This window comes from Musa acuminata, chromosome BXJ2-2 (assembly GCF_036884655.1).
Source record: "Musa acuminata AAA Group cultivar baxijiao chromosome BXJ2-2, Cavendish_Baxijiao_AAA, whole genome shotgun sequence".
In the NCBI taxonomy this organism is placed as follows: Eukaryota; Viridiplantae; Streptophyta; class Magnoliopsida; order Zingiberales; family Musaceae; genus Musa; species Musa acuminata.
Window position 1 is genome coordinate 912,526 of NC_088339.1, and position 21,313 is coordinate 933,838.

At 34.5% G+C, this 21,313-nt stretch overlaps 2 protein-coding genes across 6 annotated transcripts; both read left to right on the top strand.

The window, feature by feature from the left end:
• The first annotated feature begins 1,756 nt into the window (after nt 1-1,756).
• On the top strand, nt 1,757-5,156 carry LOC135605107 (probable auxin efflux carrier component 1b). Of its 3 annotated transcripts, XM_065094807.1 has the most exons (6): nt 1,950-3,660; nt 3,912-4,209; nt 4,278-4,363; nt 4,443-4,600; nt 4,684-4,760; nt 4,857-5,155. In XM_065094807.1, the coding sequence occupies exons 1-6, from the start codon at nt 2,538-2,540 to the stop codon at nt 4,921-4,923; spliced, it is 1,809 nt and encodes a 602-aa protein (XP_064950879.1). In that variant the 5' UTR covers nt 1,950-2,537; the 3' UTR covers nt 4,924-5,155. The 3 variants fall into 3 exon arrangements, with proteins under 3 accessions (XP_064950881.1, XP_064950880.1, XP_064950879.1); XM_065094808.1 differs by lacking the exon at nt 4,278-4,363 and having other exon boundaries at nt 1,758-3,660; nt 4,857-5,156; XM_065094809.1 differs by lacking the exons at nt 4,684-4,760; nt 4,857-5,155 and having other exon boundaries at nt 1,757-3,660; nt 4,289-4,363; nt 4,443-4,582.
• Nucleotides 5,157-6,872: 1,716 nt separating this feature from the next.
• On the top strand, nt 6,873-20,144 carry LOC103968748 (DNA-directed RNA polymerases II and IV subunit 5A). Of its 3 annotated transcripts, none has more exons than XM_065094810.1 (5): nt 6,883-6,900; nt 6,971-7,219; nt 14,042-14,221; nt 14,362-14,475; nt 19,727-20,144. In XM_065094810.1, exons 2-5 carry the CDS (start codon nt 7,025-7,027, stop codon nt 19,952-19,954), a joined length of 717 nt encoding a protein of 238 aa, XP_064950882.1. In that variant the 5' UTR covers nt 6,883-6,900; nt 6,971-7,024; the 3' UTR covers nt 19,955-20,144. The 3 variants fall into 3 exon arrangements, with proteins under 3 accessions (XP_064950884.1, XP_064950882.1, XP_009380333.1); XM_009382058.3 differs by having other exon boundaries at nt 6,884-6,900; nt 19,829-20,144; XM_065094812.1 differs by lacking the exon at nt 14,042-14,221 and having other exon boundaries at nt 6,873-6,900.
• The last annotated feature ends 1,169 nt before the right edge of the window (nt 20,145-21,313 follow it).

Sequence of the window (21,313 nt, forward strand, 5' to 3'; positions counted from 1 at the left end):
GCAAACAACACATCTCAACTTTTTTTTTTATTTTTAAGCGTTAATTTATTTATTGCAACCCAAACCCCAATCTCTGATAGAATAACTACGGTTGTAGAACACTATGTTTGGTCTCTTGTACGCGTTGAAAGATCACCTTTTTGTTGTTAATTCATGAGCACGTTTGAACAATGAGAATGATCGAAAGAGGAAAGAAGAGAAAGTGTGATCGGACGATCATTTTGATTTATTAGTCATATAATAATAGTAATAATAATAAAGTATTCGATTAAACCACACATAAAATAGTATTTTGATACTTAGTGTAAGTATTATCAATGCAAACTGCTTCATTGGTAGATTGAATCACCAAACAATTTATGCTAAACATTGCTATATAACTGAACTCATATGGAAAATTAATTTTATTTAATTTTAAAAAAATAAATGATGAAGACAAGTCTTGATCTTAGAGATTTGTGATGATCTGACAAAGCTTTTACTAGCCAAGTTAACTGATACCTTATACATATTTCTTTGTGCTTTATTTTATTTTTCTAAAATATCTTTAAAAAGGAGAAAGAATATTTTATAGAAAACTTAAATCTAAACTTCAACCCGATTTCATCTAATCGATCCGAACTTACCAAACTTAATACTCTGATCCTTTAGTTTGTTATCCATGTCTATTAAAAAGCTATTTTTTAAGTTTCTAAAAATAAAGATTCAATTTAATGGATCCTTGTTCATTTTGATTTTTTTTAACCTTTTTATAACATTAATTATTTCCTTACTTTATGTATATATATATAAAAAAAAGTGGTTCCAAACCAAATAAAATGTCAAAATAACATTAAAAAAAAATTCTCAATTTATTTCTAGCAGATAGGTTTTGTAGAATAATTTGCTTCTAACTTAGGTTTCAAAGAGTGGAGGATGAAAATAAGAAAAAACTATGATGTCTCCAGATGGCGTTGTACTGGTAGTAGACATAATTATGGGCCATTTTTTTAGTTATTTATTATTAATTAACTTTTTTTTTAGCTTTATGTTTCTTAATGCCTGTTGTCAATATGTTCAGACCAAAGGTTCTCATTCCTAAACCGAATCAACATCACGTAGTTATATGTGGTGGGTAAAGTTAGCATCAAGTGCTCAACTCCTTACTTTTTCTAGTCAAATTTAAAATTCAAGTGGAAATGCGCATATATATATATATATATATATATATATATATATATATATATATATATAATTAATTACTTTAATCTATATCATAACTATTGAGGTTTTATAAAATGAATCACAACAGTTCTCCAGAAATCGACTATAATTTAATGTGTCATGTGGTACCCATCAATTATTTATAATATATATATATATATATATAAATAATTGCTGTCTTCAATCATCAAACAGGTAGGTTAAGAGATATAGATTTAAAAAAAATACTGTTAAATAAAGGGTGAATTTTCAGAAAAAAAAACTTTTGGACTTTTGCCAATAGCTACCTTTTTCATATTTCCAAAGAGCATCATTGTTTTTCATAATATTTTTAAATAATTTTTTCTGACAAGATAATTGGTACGGTGCTGATGACATTGTACTTGTTCTGAATCTATCTAATTCTATGTGTATGAAATTATAATCTTTTGAAGAGACTTATAATTAAGGAACGCCCAATGAGATCGATTCAAATTGATGGTATGAATCACTCAGGAGTTATTATTGTCTCATCAGATATATTGGGAAATATGACCAAAAAAAAGTATTAATTGAAAATTATGAAAAAAAATTGCCTCTTGAAAAAAATAAAAAATAAAAAATTATTTATTCATTTATTCGGTGAATTTTTTTTTTTGTTAACTTCAAATGAAAAAAAAATAATCACTGACGTGGCCAAGCAGAGAGAGAGAGAGAGAAAGAAGGAGGTCAGGTTTTTATTGGATTCTGTGTACGTCTGCTTTGTGCTCTTTAGCCAGCCTTCCGCTCCTCACCTCACCGGACCTATCCCTCTGTCACTGTCTGCGACATCTCTCCGTCGTCCGCCCCCGACCGACAGAAAGCTCCCTCTCTGGTAGACAACAGCAGCGCTGCTGCTGCTCCTAAACGTCCCTTCGCTGCTTCCCCTCGACGCTACTCCCAAACACATCCTTCCTTTCTCGCCTGCTATTAAATGGCATCATAAATATTTCGCACAGTTGCCGTTGCCGGCAGCAAGTACCGCCTCCCCTCGCTTCTCTTCCGTCTGCTTACTCAGAGCTTTCTGCTGTTGCTATCTTCCTCCCCATTCACACTACCTTCGCCCATATTTTGCACCTCTCACTGTTTTGTCATCATTTCTCCTCGAACACTGTCACACCATTGCGATAAAAAAGCTACTTCTTTCCATCTCAGCCTGTACGACTGCTCCCGTCTTCAAGCGAAACAGGGGCTCTTTTAGCTCCCCCTGCTTCAAGACCCATCCCATTTCCCGTCCTCTCATTTCAGCCGGAACCGAAAGAGAGCAGAGCTCCTCCGGTTGCCATTCGGCGGAAGCAACAGCGGCGGCGAAGGAGATGATCTCCGCCGCTGACCTTTACCACGTGCTGGTGGCCGTGGTGCCACTGTACGTGGCCATGATCCTGGCCTACGCTTCCGTGAAGTGGTGGTGCATCTTCACCCCAGACCAGTGCTCCGGCATCAACCGCTTCGTGGCCCTCTTTGCTGTCCCCCTCCTCTCCTTCCATTTCATCTCCACTAACAACCCGTATGCCATGAACTACCGCTTCATCGCCGCAGATACGCTGCAGAAGCTCATCGTGCTCGTCGTGCTTACTGTGTGGACCAAGGTCTGCTCCCGTGGCTGTCTCGAGTGGACCATCACCCTCTTCTCCCTCTCCACACTCCCAAACACCCTCGTCATGGGCATCCCCCTCCTCAAGGGCATGTACGGCCCCGACTCCGGCAGCCTCATGGTGCAGATCGTCGTGCTCCAGTGCATCATATGGTACACCCTCATGCTCTTCCTCTTCGAGTACAGGGGTGCCAGGCTCCTTATCATGGATCAGTTCCCGGACACCGCCGGTTCCATCATCTCGTTCCGGGTGGACTCCGACATCATCTCCCTCGATGGCAAGGAGACGCTCCAGACGGACGCGGAGGTCGGCGACGACGGAAAGCTCCACGTCACGGTGCGTAAGTCGACGAGCTCCCGTTCCGAGATCTGCTCCAGGAGGTCACACGGGCTCAACTCCGGCGGCATCTCGATAACGCCGCGCCCCTCCAACTTGTCCAACGCAGAGATTTACTCCCTGCAGTCATCAAGGAACCCGACGCCCCGGGGCTCCAGCTTCAACCACGCCGATTTCTATTCCATGGTGAGGAATGCCAACGGAACTGCCAGCGTCAGCCCGAGGCACTCCAACTCCGGGACCATGGTGTTCGACGAGGAAAGCGACCTGAGGGCGAGTGGCATCGCAGCGCCTTGCGGCTATCCAGCCCCGCCCGCCACCGGAATATTCTCGCCGGTCATGGCGACGAAGAAGGCACGTGCGGCCGAGGGTGGAAAAGACCTGCACATGTTTGTATGGAGTTCGAGCGCGTCACCCGTGTCGGAAGGTGGGATGCATGTGTTCAGAGACACAGATTTCGCTAACGAGAATGGTGGGGCAACTCACGCAGCCGATCACCATCACAGAGGTTTCGATCATTTCCTTTCTCTGGGTTGGATTCAGCTTCCTACATTTTGCTTCGTGCTGTTCATGTTGCACTCCATGGTCTCGTGGACCCTTTGTTGCACTTCTTTAAGCTTAGATTTCCTTCGAGTCCTCTAAAACACAAACTACTGTTTCCCTTATCGCTCAGGAACCTCTCATGCTTCGATCTTGTTCTCGCAGTGAAATCTCAACTACGTAAATCTCGCTAATAACTTGGTTCTTTTCTGGTCTTAGAGGCCCATCACGATGCTTACGATGTGTACGCCAGAGATGGCTTCAGCTTCAGGAACAGACCCTTCCATGGAATTGAAACGACGCAGAGTGATGGTCCAAGCCTCTCCAAACTAGGTTCCAGCTCTACCGCCGAGCTTCACCCCAAAGCTGGTGCTGCAGGAAACCCAAAGCCTAATTCAATGCCTCCTGCAAGTGTGATGAGCAGACTTATACTGAGCATGGTCTGGCGGAAGCTGATCAGAAACCCAAACACCTATTCCAGCCTTCTTGGTGTCATCTGGTCTCTTGTCTCTTACAGGTACTCTCCAGTATGCGCAAATCCGTATGATATTGAAGTAAATCTCATGCTCACTCCTCTTTCTCAAGGTGGGACATAGAAATGCCTGCTATTATTGCTCGCTCCATCTCAATACTCTCTGATGCAGGACTTGGAATGGCTATGTTCAGTCTCGGTGGGTAACTGCAGATTTATGTTTCCGCAGGAGACAAATTGAAGTTTATAAATCAAGAAATTTGTGTTTCAATTTACAGGTTTATTTATGGCCTTACAGCCGAGAATTATAGCTTGTGGCAATTCTGTAGCTGCATTTGCTATGGCTGTCAGATTCGTCACTGGTCCTGCTGTCATGGCTGCAGCTTCCATTGCGGTAGGCCTGCGTGGAGTGCTGCTACATGTTGCTATCGTGCAGGTTGGGGTTAATCGACACCAAAAACTACAGTAGATGTGCATATTGTTCATATGTTGATGACACACGTTTCTTTTACTTTGCAGGCAGCTCTTCCACAAGGAATTGTTCCATTTGTCTTTGCAAAAGAATACAATGTGTATCCTGATATTTTAAGCACAGCGTATGATGTCTTCTACCTCTTTATGTGTGACCATTGATGCAATGTTTATGCCAGTTTCACACTGTATTTTTCTCACAAACAGCCTAATTCTTGCAGGGTTATCTTTGGGATGCTAATTGCTCTACCCATCACCTTGGTGTACTATATCTTGCTCGGACTTTGAAGCTCAGCCATCTATTATAATCATCATCGTTCTGACTGAAATAGTTAGGTTTTGGCAGATAATATATATATATATATATATATCAATCATGGCAAGTAGATTAGAGCACTGTTCGGAAACTAGTGTTAGATAGATACTAAACACCTCGGTCTTCTTCATATCCTTGTAATGTTAGTTGAAAGACTTCGCTTTTGAAGAAGAATCTATCGGAATTGCATTCTAGCACTGTGATACGTTACATATATATTTCATTTCGATATATATTTTCTATGCAAAGAGCACCATCAAACTTTTAGATTTGAATCTATTTGGATGTCTGTATGTATAGATGTTACTTGTAATCAACATTAAACCTATTGAATTTCACCTCTTTTCTTTTCTTCAACCTATTGGTTTTCTAAGATATCACTGTTTTTATTATTTTCTTCGAAAAAAATTTTTTGATCAAGACAGTGAATTTCATTTTCGTTTGATGAAGAGTAGAAAGTTTTAAAAGTGTGATTATTAATGTAATTAACAATAACAAAAAAAACGGTTTTTTTTTTTGGAAGAGGGAGTTCCCTATAATAAGATAATTTTAAAACATAATAGAATAGCTGTATATAATTTTGCTTATATTTAAATGTATACAAGCTAAAATGGTGATATATTTCACATAATCAACAACAAAAGAGTAAGAAAAGACATTAGAAGAAGAATAGAAAGTTTTAAAAGTGTGATTATTAATCTTATTAACAACCTAAAAAACAATTTTTCTTTTTTTTTTGGAAGAGGGTGTTCCCTATAATAAGATAATTTTAAAACATAATAGAATTGCTATATATAATTTTTCTTATATTTAATTGTATACAAGCTAAAATGTTGATATATTTCACATAATCAACAACAAAAAAGTAAGAAAAGACATTATTAGATGAAGAATAGAAAGTTTTAAAAGTGTGATTATTAATCTAATTAACAACAAAAAAAACTATTTTTCTTTTTTTTTTGGAAGAGGGAGTTCCTTGCAATAAGATAATTTTAAAACATAATAGAATAGCTATATGTAATTTTGCTTATATTTAAATGTTTACAAGCTAAAATTGTGATATATTTCACATAATCAACAACAAAAAAGTAAGAAAATAAATTTGATATAGCTACCTAGAATCGGATCATGGCATTTAAATTATGCTATATAATTTTTCATAAAGGAACATTGGTATATTATTATTCTTTGAGCACAAAATCAATTAGTCCTTTGGTTCTAATGGAGGGTGGTTGAACACATGAATAACAACACTCAAATAAATATAAAAAAAGTTATAAAACAATGAAAATACTGAAAAGAAGTCTCTATTTAATACACATATCATATTAAAAAAGGGGGGCACATTTGATGATTCTCCTTAATTATAAAGAGAAAAACAAGTTAGGAGGTATACTATATATAAAACTAGCACAAACACATGGAAAAAAAAAAAGACCTATAATTGTCTCAAAAGTCTAATTTACATATATTAATTATTAGTCAAGAAGATAAAAAAGATATAATTTACCTCCATAATTATAGATAATAAAAAAGAAGAATGGGGATCTTTTTTACATTAAAAAAAGAGATAGAAAATATATTAGACACTCTAATAAGTTTTCATTTTCGATCAGTTATAATTATTAAATAGACAAAAGATGGGGACACTCTATTGCCAGCGGATTTAGCTTTAATCGTCTAAGCCTTCTTCGTAAAGGATCAATCTACTTATAATCCCAAAGGAGCTAATGACACGTAAATATGTACGCAAATTATAATGATCGTACAGTAAAAGGTGTGAGGCAACTCCCGCACAACATATACGTATACCTTATGTGTAATTGATCCATTATACGTATACGTATATGAATACGTATATTCTTTTGACGATTAGTTCGTTAGTCTCTGGGGGTGGTCGTATGTCCGTGAGATTCCGCGACTCCGCCCATTGTATCGGAGTCGGTGAAGTTGGGGACGACGAGCTTTTCCTATTAATATGTCCAGCCCTAAGCGAAGGTACTTTTTCTTTGTGGTCAGAACTGGTCGACTTGGCGTAAGTGGTAGGAGAAGACATCGCCGCCGCCGGCTTCCATGGGAGATGAGACGATTGGCCGTCTGTTCCGGATCCGGCGGACGGTGATGCAGATGTTGAGGGATCGGGGCTACCTGGTGGTGGACTTCGAGATCAACATGACCAAGCTCGACTTCCTCCACAAGTTCGGGGAGGGCGTCAAGCGCGAGGATCTCCTCATCAACAAGTCCAGGAAGAATGACCCCACTGACCAGGTCCTCTCTTTGGTTCTTCGCTTCTTCTCTTCTTTTTGGATCTTGATTGATTTAACTTCGGATTTGTAAATTAGCTCGATTCTTGCGGCGGTTGTGTTGGATTTGTTGGAATTTTCTTTCTGAATGCCTCGGATATGCACTATTTTCCTTTGTCTTGTTTTTTGCTTGAGATTGTTCAGAGTGGTTTTTCTGAAGGGACATGATTTTTTATCCATTGTATGGTGGGTGGGGTGACTAGCTTCAATAGTTCATTTTCTTAATGTTTTACGCATCAAATTACATATTTTAGCTCATAAAAAGTGGTGGCTGGACTTATGTTGATTTAAATTGTTCTCGAACCAGTGTCGTGAAGTTTAGGATTGTTTCTGTTTAGTTCAGCATTGCAGGCTGATACTTTTGTTAGATTCATTTTTAGTGTCTATTACTATTATGCATCATCGAGGGCACAACAGAATCAAATTTGACCTGGTCCTCCTACCCATGCTTATTGTTGGCATAGTAGCCTGGCGAGGGGAACAGGAGATGCATGGATTTTGAGCGCGCAGCAAGAGAGAAGTTTTTATTGCTGTAATAAAGTGACTGAAGTTAGTCTGCAATTTAATATTTATGCGCTACCGAGCATTAGAACCAAATTAGGAAGGAGTCAAGAGGATACTTTAAGTACTAAAAAGGCCCAATAAATAACTTGATGAGTTGCTGCCTTTCTCACGTTAATACGAGGATCGACACTCCTTAATCACACGAGCAAGTGACAGATTGTGTCAACTGCACTTTTGAAGCAGTGGTATTATGGAAACATCTCCAAATGTAAGAACTTTAATGTGATAAAAACTTTGACAAAATCAATGTAGCTACTAAAATAGACTATAGACTTGAAGCAAAACTAAGATTTCAGGAAATAAAGATGTCTATGATGATCCTAAATTAACTAGTCAAGTTATCCGCTGACAGTATTAAAGGTAACTCTACATTATAAGTATATTATCTCAAGGAATGAGCAATAGTTCTGCCTGTGGTTGTCTCATAAAGGAATAATCATTCTAACTGAGCAAATGGGCTGAAGTTGACAAACAAAGGATCGTAGCCCAAGGATCTTGGTGTTGAAGAAGCAGAGATTGATAGATCCACCAGAAATAAACAACAAAACTAGCTTTCCAAAATGACTTTTCTCTACAAACCAATGTCCTTAGTCCCAGCATGCACGTCTTCAAAGCAAGAGGCAACTTATCTCAGCAGTAAACATTTGGAAAGAGAGTGAAGGTTTCAAAGACAAGAAATTATCAGGAGTTTAGGATGAGATTGTGAAGCAAGGTTCGTTGCTTCTAAAGAAGCTAAAAGCTGACCATTGTTCTTCTCCCTTAGGTCCGGTTGCTTTTTTTTTATTGTTTGTTATAGAGGTTGGTTAGACTACAAATAACAATCAAATCCAACCAGTTACTGAACAATAGCAATCCAAGCCAGCCAATTTAGAAATATATAAAAAACTAGTGCTCCATCCCAATCAGGAAATAATTAACAAATAAATTCACCACCAACTGGAAACGTATAACAATCCAAAATGTAAGTGCCAGATGGAAATTGACCAAAAAAGAAAGTAATAAGCAACTAAATAGGATCGAAACTTCAGAAATAATCCTACCATGGCCTGTCAGTTGGTGACGTGACATCGTATTACTTCTATTTTTGACCACTTGACCAATTTGCATGGATTACCCTAGTTGTAGATGGTTGGCATTGATGTGAGGGGATTTTTTTAATGTCATTGATGATTTTGATCTTGAATCCGGGGCCCAAAACATATGTATTATAACAATTACCTTCCCTTAGGCATACCTTGTCCCTAAGATGGAGGATTGGGAATGCTTCCTATCACTATATCTTCAAGCACTCATGTAGCATTTTCTTAGGAAATGTCACTCAAAATAAATTAGAACCTCTTATGTTTGTCAATGCTTTTGGCATTGTCTCTTTAGTATCTCTGTTGGTCTATAAAGATAGCCTATTCAAGGGGTAAAATTGAGATGGGGAAATATCGGTGATGCTCGAATTAGCTCGACACGATTTGAGCTCATGTGCTCAAAAGAGGTGAGATGGTCACTGGGTGGCTCAAGCGTAGACCTGACCACGGTTTGGTTCAAACGGGAATCTAATCGGGCCGGAATCGGAATTAAACCAACCTGGTGGTTTGCTAGTTCCAAACCCAATCGGAATCGGCTAGGCACGATTCAGTTCCGATTTTCAATTTTGTGAAACCGGAACCACCGGTTTCGATTCCAGTTTGAACCATTCTGGTCATTTTATAATTGAAAATATAAAAAATTTGAAAAAAATATAGATTTGCCCCTTCTAACAACCACATAACAGTTTGTTTTGGGGGCATTTTAGGAAAAAAATCAAAAATCCTATAAATATCCCTCAAATCCCTCACTCTTCCCCACATCTTTGATTAAGCACTCATTTTTAGGACTGTGGATGAAAGTTTTGGATCTGTGGTAGATGGCAGCAAAGGTTTGATAGAAATCAGTGGAAGTTGCAGCAAGTATTTGCTGTCTTGTAATAGCAAAATTGTCGTCGAAGAAACAACGGTTTTTCGACGAAATTTCCACTAAAAAACTTAAAGAGAATTGAGGAGGGAATTGATAGCAAAATCACAGTTTATATGACAGCAAGGATGTCTAATTTAATCAAGAAAATTTCGGCAGTATAACAGCAAGGAAATTGGTGTAAGCTGCGATAGCAGAATTCTCGTCGAAAAATTTCAGCGGCTTGGGACAAAAGTTTGCAGCAACACAAAATTGTTTTTAAAGATGAATTCCTCAATAGATCAATCTTAGATGAAAGCCAAGATGATCTATGAAGTATCTAAGAAATTTCGTTCAGAAAAGATTGCAAATAGATGGGTTAAGGCAACAATATGCGGCTGAAATTTTCTGTAGCACAGATTTTCAAGTGTATCAGATTAGACGTAAAAGATCAGTGGTTTATATTGAGATTTTTTCGACGAAACTAAAGGGAAATCTACTGTTAGGAAGTGTTAAAGCTATCATAAAAATTTCGTAGAGATTTGGACAGAAAAAACATAGTGTCAAGATCAAACAAACAGTGCTATGCGGCTGAAATTTTATAATACAGATTTTCAAGTATAGCAGATTAGACGTAAAAGATCAATGTTTTATATTGAGAATTTTTTGACAAAATTAAAGGAAAATCTACTGTTAGGAAGTGTTAAAGATGTCATAAAAATTTCGTAGAAATTTGGATAGAAAAAACACAGTAGCAAGATCAAACAGATAGTGCTATGCGGTTGGAATTCTGCAATGTATCTTTCGTCGTAAAGATGAAAACTTTGTGACGAAAAGTTTATGCAGCAATATAGGGACAATTTTTTTGGGATTTTTGAATAAGGATAACTAAATTACAATAGCAGCAAGGTAGCAAACCAGAACCTGTTGCAATTCACGGGGAGATCAAAGGATGATCCGCGGTGGTGGAGATGACGATGGAATTTGGCGACGATCTTTTAAGCAATTGTGAGAATTGCTTTAGGCGGCTATGGAGGGTTGATGGATGGCTGTGGAAGGGCAACGAGATGCCAAGAACGCTGCTCTGATACCAGGTGTTAGAACCCTTGCAGATTCTAAACTTGGGGTTGATTTCTTTAGGGGATCGGCCTCCTTGGAACTCTATAGGGGTTCCTCCCTCCAAGTTGCTGCTCAAAGGCTGCAGAAAAGATTCATCTATTGCTTATGAAAAGAGGAGGAATACATGACTATTTATAGGGCTTCTAAACCCTAACTCCTAATAGGACTCCTACTCAAGACTCGTACTTCTAACCAACTCCTAATAGGACTTCTACTCAAGACTCCTATTCTTTTACGACTCCTAATTCTTCTCTAAGAAACAACCTCTTAACCCTAGCCGGCCTCTTCACCTCTTTAATAGGGGTCGGCTTAGGTAGGTTTTACATGAATGTCCCTCTCAATTAGGACTCTCTTAGCTAGAGTCCTAACAATTTCCTAGGGATGTTCCTATTCGATGGAATTCTACAAATTATTTGCTTAAAAAATCTTTTGAATATAAAGAATCATTATGCACTTTTATTGCAAATAATATTAAGCAAGTTTGTTTCTATCCATAGCATTGGAATGTGTGTGAAAGAATTCTAGAAATTCAAAAAGTTTTTAATAATGCAACATACTTTGTCTAGTGTTTATTATCCTACTGCATATATTTTTATAGTTGTTTGTATTAATATTATTAGTACATTAAAAGAATATGAAAATGATAATAATTTAAATATAACAATAATGGCTATGAAATTAAAATGAACAAATTATTTTCTTGACATTTCATCAGTTTATTTAGTTGCATTTGTTTTTTATTCTCGTTTTAGATTAGACGACTTAGGTGTTTATTTAACAATTTATTATGAAAGTTTAAGAGTACATATTGATATTGGTGATAAAATTAGAGATATTAAACAATTGGTCAATAACTTATATGATTATTATAGTGCCAACTATTGTAGAGAACATGATACCTTTGAAACTTCTAAATCTACTAATTAAGTTAGCAAGGGTAAAATTTGAAGGAAGAAAAGCTATTATTATAAAGTAAAAAAAGATCAAGGGGATCCTCAAGCTCGAACTCCGAGCTTGATATGTATCTAATAAATCTTTTAAGTTTGGTGATAGCTATAGGCAAAGATTGAAATATCGTACTGTACCGGAGTTTCGACATTCGCTCGGTACTGTACGGTACTATATATATATATGTATGTATATATATATATATATATATACCGCCCGATAACAGGCGGTCCGTGTACCGGTCTACTGATGGACCGGTATGTACTGCTCGTACCGGGCGGTATTATTTGAAATTGAAGACCTTGGCTACAGGTATAGAGTTTCCTATTTTAGAATGGTGGGCGCGATACATGACAACATTTTCAAATTTGGCAAAGATCGCGAAATACTAGTGACTCCAATCTCAACGGTAGCTATCGAGTAAACTTTTAGCATGAGAAGATGGATACTAGATTGATACGGGAGTACCTAATTTGCTACAATCAGCTCGTGTGGACCTTGCTGATGCTATGGTATTCTCTACAGCCCATAATGTTGTCTCATAGTCTTTAACTCAACCCACTCAAATATGACAACTCATGAGCATATTCCTTGGACAAAGTTACAACTGTTTCAAGGTGTTTTTCTTCATGACCAAAGAATGCATTAAAGGAGTTAATTACCAGCTGTAAAACACTTAATTTTGTAATTCCCTATGCATGAAGGGTTGTTTCATGCACTAGTACTTATTTTAATGTTTAGGGGTTAGAAAGAAGTTTAGAAATTGATGATATTGGCAGAAGCTCTCTTTGAGTTCTCTTTTAAACTTTGTATCTCTTGGATGTTTCCTTGAGTGGTGAGTCTTTTGTTTTCAGTTCTGTATCCTTGTTTATTATTCTTGTGAGTGGTGAACTTTTCGTATCCCTTTGTGATTTTAAAGTTGGTGATGAGCTATTTTTCGATTTTATTAAAGTATTATCGTGAGTTCATTCCTTTTCTATCTGAAAAACTTATTCCAGCAAATACAACTATACTATCGGCTTTCTTTCAAAATCCATTCTGCATTACCCCCGTATCATAGATGAAACAAGATCGAGCATGCCTCTCAAATCAATAGAAGCTCAAGCCTACCTTGACGATTAGATAAACACTGCGAAACAAAAACAAGAGATCGTCCGTGAAGAAAAGAATCTCCTATTTGACATATCAACTGAAGGGATTATCAGCTCCAAAACATTTGGCACTAGTAGCAATTACGATTAAATATTTATATTTTACTCAATTTTATATCATTTTTTGGTTATGTCCTTACACATTTACACTGATTAAGTCATTGTGGATGTACATCAATCTTTTTAAATTTAAAAATAAAATTATGATTTTTTATATCATAAATTATTTATTTATTTTTTTAAATTATCAGTTCAAACTGGAATTGAAACTGACAAAATCGAAACCAGAACTAGCGGTTCTAGAACTAACATCGGTGGTTTTACAATTGTGGTTAGGACTACTCAAGTAGTCTTCGACGGTTGAGGTGGACTTGGGTGTGTGTTCCACAGCTAACTTGCATGAAGACCGAGGTTAAGTGGGTTTCTCTACCTGATCTTTCCGATGCTCAAGTCAATCGCAATAAGGGTGGAGGAAATTTAATAAAAAATAATTGATCTCAATTATCCCACCTAAGGTTGTTTTTTATAGTGTGTTAATGAGGGGGAATATTCTATGGAATGTTATATATATATGTGTGTATATATATGTATATATATGTATACATATATATATATGTATATATCTATATACATATATATACATATCTATATACATATATATATATATACATATATATACATATATATATACATATATATATGAAGTCTTCTACTTTCTCATGTGAGGTTTGAAACTGGGCTTAGATATTTGCAGGACAATAAGCATCTCTTTTCCTATTACCCGAAGTATCAATCTCCGGATTCTGTTTTGAGTTACCTTTGTTATTATTGTTGAACTACCTGTGATATACTGAATATGCATGTGATTGAATAAATCTTATACTTTCTCATGTGGGAAGCCAGTGCATTCTACAAGCAGATATCATAAAGGAAAATGTGTTAATTCATTATTAAGAGCCACTAATATATTTAGAAAACCATAGTTGGATATGTTTAATGATGTATATCTTTTAGGCTCTTCATTTTTCATTGATATGTAAACTTTCAACTTCTTATAATTCTTAGCTTTTCCATGGAACCAGATATATGTTTTCTTTCCAAATGATGAGAAGGTTGGTATGAAGCACATTAAAAAGTATGTTGAATTAATGAAAGCAGAGAGTGTGCCAAGAGCAATATTAGTTCTTCAGCAAAATCTGACTCCATTTGCAAAATCATATCTTCAAGAGCTATCACCGAAGTATCATCTGGAGGTTTTTCAGGTCATTAATGGAATATTTTTGCATTAGTGTCTCCATTTCTTGAGTCTTGAATACTTTTCATCTTATGATGTGTTGGTCAATTTCCTTTTTATCTTTGCACTAAAATAAATTGTAGAAAATGACTTTTGACACTAAAATAGGAGGCTGAGCTGCTGGTGAACATTAAAGACCATGTGCTTGTTGCAGAGCATCAGATGCTTACTAACGAGGAAAAAAAGACTTTATTAGAGCGTTATACTCTAAAAGAAACTCAGGTATGGCATCATGATCACAATTTACCAAGACTTGGTCTCATTTTTTTGACCGACACTTAAGGAAATTGAGTGTTTTAGATACACAACAACATTAACAAGGTATAATGTCCTAAGTATTTACCTTTGTGCATGATCTTTTAGCATTAGTGGCAATATATCTGGTTAAATCTTGAACATTAAAGATATCATTTTATTATTTTTAGTAAAGTGTTTTTAGGTCTTCTTTCTCTTTACGACATCAATACTAATTGCCTCACTACATGTGGCCACTATGTCTGTAGGGTTTCTTTGAATATATTTAGCACTATCTTTAGATGATTTGCTCTCAATTTCTTTTCTATATGAATTTTACTCGAAAGAATCTTTATTTCTTGAATACACATGATTTTTAGCTTATTTCTCTAGGCTACGCCTAATTAATTGTTCATGAATGAAACTATGAAATTATTTATATTATTTTCAAGCAACTTCGTACATCTAGTTTAACATTCTTATCTTATCTAAACTTTTCGTACATGTTATTTCGGATTAATTCAGATTATTTCTTTAACTAGTTACCTTTAGCATCCCGATTTCTATATTAACGAAAGTGAAACATTTAATCCCGTTGCTTCAAAAAATCTTTTTTTTTTTTTTTTTAATCATATAAAATTAACTTTTCAAACTTGTATAGGGATCTCGATGTTTTACTTTCGTAAGTATAAGGATCATAATATAACTTTTGAAAATGTAGGGATCATAATATTTCTTAGTTGCTCGTTAGGATCTATAAGCTATAGTTGTCTTAGCCAAGGTTTTCAATGGGACATCGGACTCATGTCAGTCCAAAGCATGAGCGTGGGTCCAGTCGGTTTCGGTTGTACCGACAAACAATATGTTGGAACATACCTCGGTACCTTTCTGGAAAAGGAAGAAGAAAGAATAAAAAGAGAGTAGGAAGAAGAAAGTAGGGAGTAGATAGCAAAGAGGATGAGAAAGAGATGGAGAGGAGATGTACCATAGATGAGGCTAGCAACACGCGTGCGAGCAGCAGTGGACGATGGTGGTAGTCGAGCGACAAATAGTGGAGAATGCTGAGTCATGAGCCCTAGGTAACAAGGCTTTAAAGGGGAAAAAAAACCTATGGACTGGACAGACCGAATCATCTGAAATAGGACGGTTTGCAAACCCATTTAAACGTGGATCGGTAAATATTGCTGGTATGGATCGATCTGGACAAAATTGAATTCCTTAGCCCTAAGCACCTAACAATACCCAATAATTTGATCCAAAATTATAGTTGCCCCTAACAATTGTCATATTATTATTATTATTTAATTGCCCCTAGTGATTACACAGAATTCAACAACACTCTCTGCTTTAGCCACCCACCTTTTACTTTATAAATGGCATGTTCATACTCACATGAAAAGAAGACTTTACCAGAGCATGATACTCCAAAAGAAACTCTGCTTTGCAATCATGATCAACTTTTAACAAGGCTCAATAGGTTCATTTTTGCTCAAAACTAAAGGAAATCATGTTTAGCATCATGATGCTAACTTGCTAAAATCCAAAATGACTTGCACTATAAAGCTTCTCATGGATGTCCTACATATTTTCTGTTTGCAAATATATTTTCTAAATAACTTCATATTGTATATTTTTTCATATGCTAATGTTTATTGGTGATAAGTACTAGCTTTCAATTCTTTTGTTGCTAACTTGCTAAAATCCAAAATGACTTGCACTATAAAGCTTCTCATGGATGTCCTACATATTTTCTGTTTGCAAATATATTTTCTAAATAACTTCATATTGTATATTTTTTCATATGCCAATGTTTATTGGTGATAAGTACTAGCTTTCAATTCTTTTGTTCAGTTCTCTTTCTCTGGATAGGCATACTAATATATGTATCTTAACCAAAGACATCTTGATTCTAACAATTTCATGTGTTCTCACGCAAGCATATTTGTTTTCACACATTCTAGTTCTTCAGTCCTTTCTGGATATGAATGCTAATGGATGTATCTTTACAAAAGACCATCATGATTTTAACTAATCATTCTCATTCTAGCATATTGGTTATCAAGCATACTAATTCTTCGACCCATGGTAGAATAAAAAGCATGCTTTTTTGTTTGAGAAATTCTCATGTATTTTTTTCATCCATATGCATTTCTAATAACTGCAACACCTGTCAAGTTTATGTAGCAGAACTTTTATTACCTCGGAAGCGGCCTACTCAAATACGGTGCCTCTCATTGCTTTGGACCAATAAGAGAATAAGAGTAGCAGAACTTTTCTGCTTATGGGTTAGAATTGATAGGCATTACGATCAAAGAACAATAAATATTATTTACTTATAAGAGACTAAATTGACAAGAGAAAATTATAGAGAAATTAATAGTATTGGATTTAAAATTTGGTATAATAAAAAAGTTAAATAAAAAATGATGTAGGAATTGTTGTTAATAAAGATCTTAAGAACAATATTATGGATGTGAAAAGATCTAGAGATATAATTATATTATAAAAATTTGTCAAAGAACTAGATATTTTGAATGTCATAAATATTGATGCCCTTCGAGTTAAATTGGATAATTAGATCCAAAGAGAATATTATAATAAAAAAATTTATAACTATAGAAGATTTGAATGATTATGTAGAGAAAATATATGGTGAATATAAAAGGATATATGATTTTGATTATGGGAAAAGAAATGAAGATGGTGATATGATTTTAAGTTTTGTAGCTTCGTATGAACTTATAATTCTAAATATTAGCTTTAAGAAGAAAGATGAACATTTGATTTCTTATATAAAGTTATATGTAAGAATTATAAAGTTAAATTTGTCAAAAGTTTGATGAATCAAGATAGGTTAATGATATTAGATATTTGTTGTAGAAAATAAAAGAAAAAAAAGATAGTAAAAAAATTTACTAAGACTAGATTTGAAATTTTTAAAATGAAAATATAATGATTTTTGAGAATAGGATGGAAAGGGTGACGGTTTGAAACTTAGACGACGATAACATTAATATTATTTAGAATATGATGACTAATAAAATTAAAAGCTTAACAAAGGAGATCCTTGATAAAATTAAAGGTAGAGGTGTAGCTTTAAGAGAGAGTTGGTGATGGTGCGAGAAGATTCAAAAAACAATTATTACTAAAAGATTATATTTAAAAAATTAATAAAATAATAAAAATGAGGAAAAATTTAAGAGATATAAAGAATATAAAAAAAAGGCTAAAATGGTGATTAGTATGGCAAGATATAAAGCTTATGAAAATTTTTATAATAAATTAGGTCGTGAAAAAGATTATATTGAATTACTAAAGTTAGAAAAAGAAAGCGTAAGAATTTAGGTATTATCATATGCATTAAACCATTGCTAATGATAACGAAATTAAGGAAAGATAGAGAAATTATTTTTTAAAATTATTTAATGAACATTCCACACAAGACTTAGTTTTAATAATAAATAATAGTGGTAGATTTAATAATCATATATTTATTCATAAAATTAAAGTTAGTGAAGTAAAAGACACCTTAAAAAAATAAAAATAGTTAAGAATGTGGGACCTAATGGCATCGCTATTGAGGTTGAGAAAAACTTAGGAGACTAGAGAGTAGTTTGGTTATCTAGCTTATTTAACAAAATTATGAGATTCAAAAAGATATTTGATGAATGGAGAAAACGTTTTTTAATGCTAATTTGCAAGAATAAGGGTGTCATATAAAACTATTCGAATTATAAAGGAATCAAAATCATGAGTCATATTATGAAATTTTGGAAAAGAGTTATTGAAAATAGTATAAGGATTGAAATAAATGTCTCAAAAAATTAATTTGATTTTATATCGGGAAGATCAACTATGAAAATTATTTATTTATTAAGATAATTAATGAAAAAGTATAGAGAAAAAAAAGAAAGATTTGTATATGATTTTTATTGACTTAGAGAAAACCGAGTTCCTCAATATTTATTACAATGGGTTTTAGAAAAGAAAGGTATATCCACTAATTATATTAATGTTATTAAAGGATACGTATGAAAATATAGTTGTCATTGTTAGAACTATAGAGAGTATATCTAGTAAGATTCCTATTAGTATAAGGATTACACCAAGGATCCGTATTAAGTTCCTACCTTTTCACATTTATAGCGAATAAACTTACTAATCATTTACAAAATAGACCTCCATAGTATATGTTATTTACTAATTAGTCTTAGTTGATGAAAACTTAAATGTAATTAATTGTAAACTTAAGTTACGGAGGCGATCCTTAGAAACTAAAAGTTTTAGATTAAGTAGAATTAAAATTAAATTTATGTTATGTAATTTTAGTAATACTAAAAATAGATAAAAAAAAATATTATCAAGTAAAATGGAGAAGAAGTTCCTTTAAGTATAAGCTTTAGGTATCTTAGATTAATTATTCAATAAAATGGAGAGATTGATAAAAATATTATTCATAGAGAAAATAAAACGGTTCAAATTGTATGGGGTGTCAAGTGTCTTGTGTGATCATCAGATACTCTTAAGATTAAAATAAAAATTTTATATGTTGTTTGTTAAACCAGTAATGCTTTATGGATTCAAGTGCTAGGCAGTTAAGAAAAAATATATTAAAAAAATTTTTGTTGCTAAGATAAGAATGCTAAAATGAATGTGTGGAGTTACAAGGAAAGATAGGAAAAGAAATATTTTTATTTACAAGAAAAGATAGGATAAGATGAGAGATAATCGCTTAAGATGGTATGAACATATGTTTAGGAGACTTACGGATATAATATTTAGAAGAGGTGAAATGATTAATGTTAATGATACGAGGAGGGATATACGAAGATCTAAAAAAAAATATAATTTATAAATAAAGATTTAAATATTTTAAACTCAATTAAACATATGACTTTTTACATATTTAATGATGATAAAATGTTCATGTAACCAACTGATCCCAAATAATTTAAAATTATGATATTATTATTATTGTTGTATTAGCCTCTGTCAAGAAATATCACACCCAAACAACATAAGATCATCTTCTGACATTGTTGTGGCTGTTTAGATTAGATGCAAAAGGAAATAGCGGCCTAGAACAGAAAGACCAGTCAAATGATTTGGGTTTTACTTGATGACACAAGTGAACATTTATTTCAGGGATGTATTTTGTTTCTTGTGCTAATGGACTGCAGAAGCTCTGGCTTTATCTGTCATGCAAGTTAATATTAGTAGATGGCCTGTGTGTTTTCAGGGATGTAGGGAGCAGTATATTTCAGTTAAATATCCCCATTCTTGGAATGGTTCTCTTACATGGCCTGTGTGTTTTCCTGGGTTAAAACGATGTGTCACTCAGCTTCCTCGTATTCAAGTTACTGACCCCATTGCAAGATACTATGGTCTTAAGCGCGGACAAGTCGTTAAGATCATTCGCCCCAGTGAAACTGCAGGGAGATATGTTACCTACAGATACGTCGTGTAGCTGCACCAGAGATTGCCTATGTTGTAAGGCAAACGATTTCAATAGTTTGATTAAGGTCTTACCCACCAAATGAACTTACTAGCAAACCATAAATGCTACATTGTTAATGTTGTATTTTTACTGAATAAACAAATAAATAAAAGCCTTGTGTGACTGTGTGGAAAATATTTATTAAATGCTTTTACTGTGATATCTCGGAGTGTGTGTGTGTGTGTGTGTTTCTATAGAATGAGTTGAGTTGGATTTTGGATCTCAAAATGTGTGACATGATGAAAATAAAGTAGCATCCAACATTCATGATAGAGAGTAGCATCCAACATTTACCAATGTGAAACCCTATAGCAACTTGAGGATTAGACTATACATGAATTGTTTTTACCTCAAGAACATCTTAATAGATTGCACATCATTCATGATAGAGAATAGAATAATAGCATGTAGCCTAAGAAAGAAGTCCCAACCAACAACAGTAAAAGCTAAAATTGTTTTTACCTTAAATAATGTCCTGAGTGAAAAGACCTTTTTTTTTTTCTAATAATATGTTTTCTTTCGAGTTTCAATTCAAGGTAAATAAATATCATAATATATTTATTTAATAAATAAATAAATGTATCACACTTGTTATGTATAGTGGAGTTCAAAATTAGTATAACTGAAAAAAAAAAAAAAGACCTTTCTTTTACATGTCATTCATTATCTCCATCACAGCACATCTTTCTAATGTCCAACACAAAAGACATAACTCGAATATTTTTTTAATTATTATTTTTTACCAATAAAAATAAGTGTTATCGATAGAAAAATATAATACAAAGCAAGGTTTGCAATATCGTATTGTATCGGTATTTCGACTTGGGCTCGGTACCGGTATGGTACGGTGTACCGAACGGTACACTCAGGTTCACCAAGCACTGTAGCACTGCTATAGTGCTACAGTACAGTGCTACAGTGCACTGTTACAGTATAGACCGGTACCAGACGGTCCGTGTATCGTTGGTCTATCGGATTGGTACGTACCGCCCGTATCGAGAGGTACGATTCAGTATGATAGACCTTGATATCCCTAAACCCATAACCCAAGCCAGACTATCACAAACCTATATTTTGTTTTTTAACTTGTAACATTCAGCAACATCTCGTACAATAGATAGTTTGGTGAAATTTTATATTTGACATAACACGTTTTAGTTTTTGTATGATTTTATAAGTTTGTCTGACTCATCCCAAATAATTTTGTTTTAGTATGGCAAGCACATATGGATAAACAGTAATTCTAATATTTTTCTTTTTTGGATGAATTTGAGTACATCCATATTCAAATCTTATGAACCATATAATAATTTTAAAAAGATTAATATA

Bases quoted from the DNA above. Each gene is read 5' to 3' on its own strand.
- LOC103968748 (XM_065094810.1), top strand. From the start codon at position 7,025: ATGGGAGATGAGACGATTGGCCGTCTGTTCCGGATCCGGCGGACGGTG. The intron at 14,222-14,361 runs GTCATTAATGGA...ACACTAAAATAG, and splicing joins ATCATCTGGAGGTTTTTCAG to GAGGCTGAGCTGCTGGTGAA. The intron at 14,476-19,726 runs GTATGGCATCAT...GTGTGTTTTCAG, and splicing joins ATACTCTAAAAGAAACTCAG to GGATGTAGGGAGCAGTATAT.
- LOC135605107 (XM_065094807.1), top strand. From the start codon at position 2,538: ATGATCTCCGCCGCTGACCTTTACCACGTGCTGGTGGCCGTGGTGCCA. The intron at 4,210-4,277 runs GTACTCTCCAGT...CTCTTTCTCAAG, and splicing joins TGGTCTCTTGTCTCTTACAG to GTGGGACATAGAAATGCCTG. The intron at 4,364-4,442 runs GTGGGTAACTGC...TTCAATTTACAG, and splicing joins AATGGCTATGTTCAGTCTCG to GTTTATTTATGGCCTTACAG.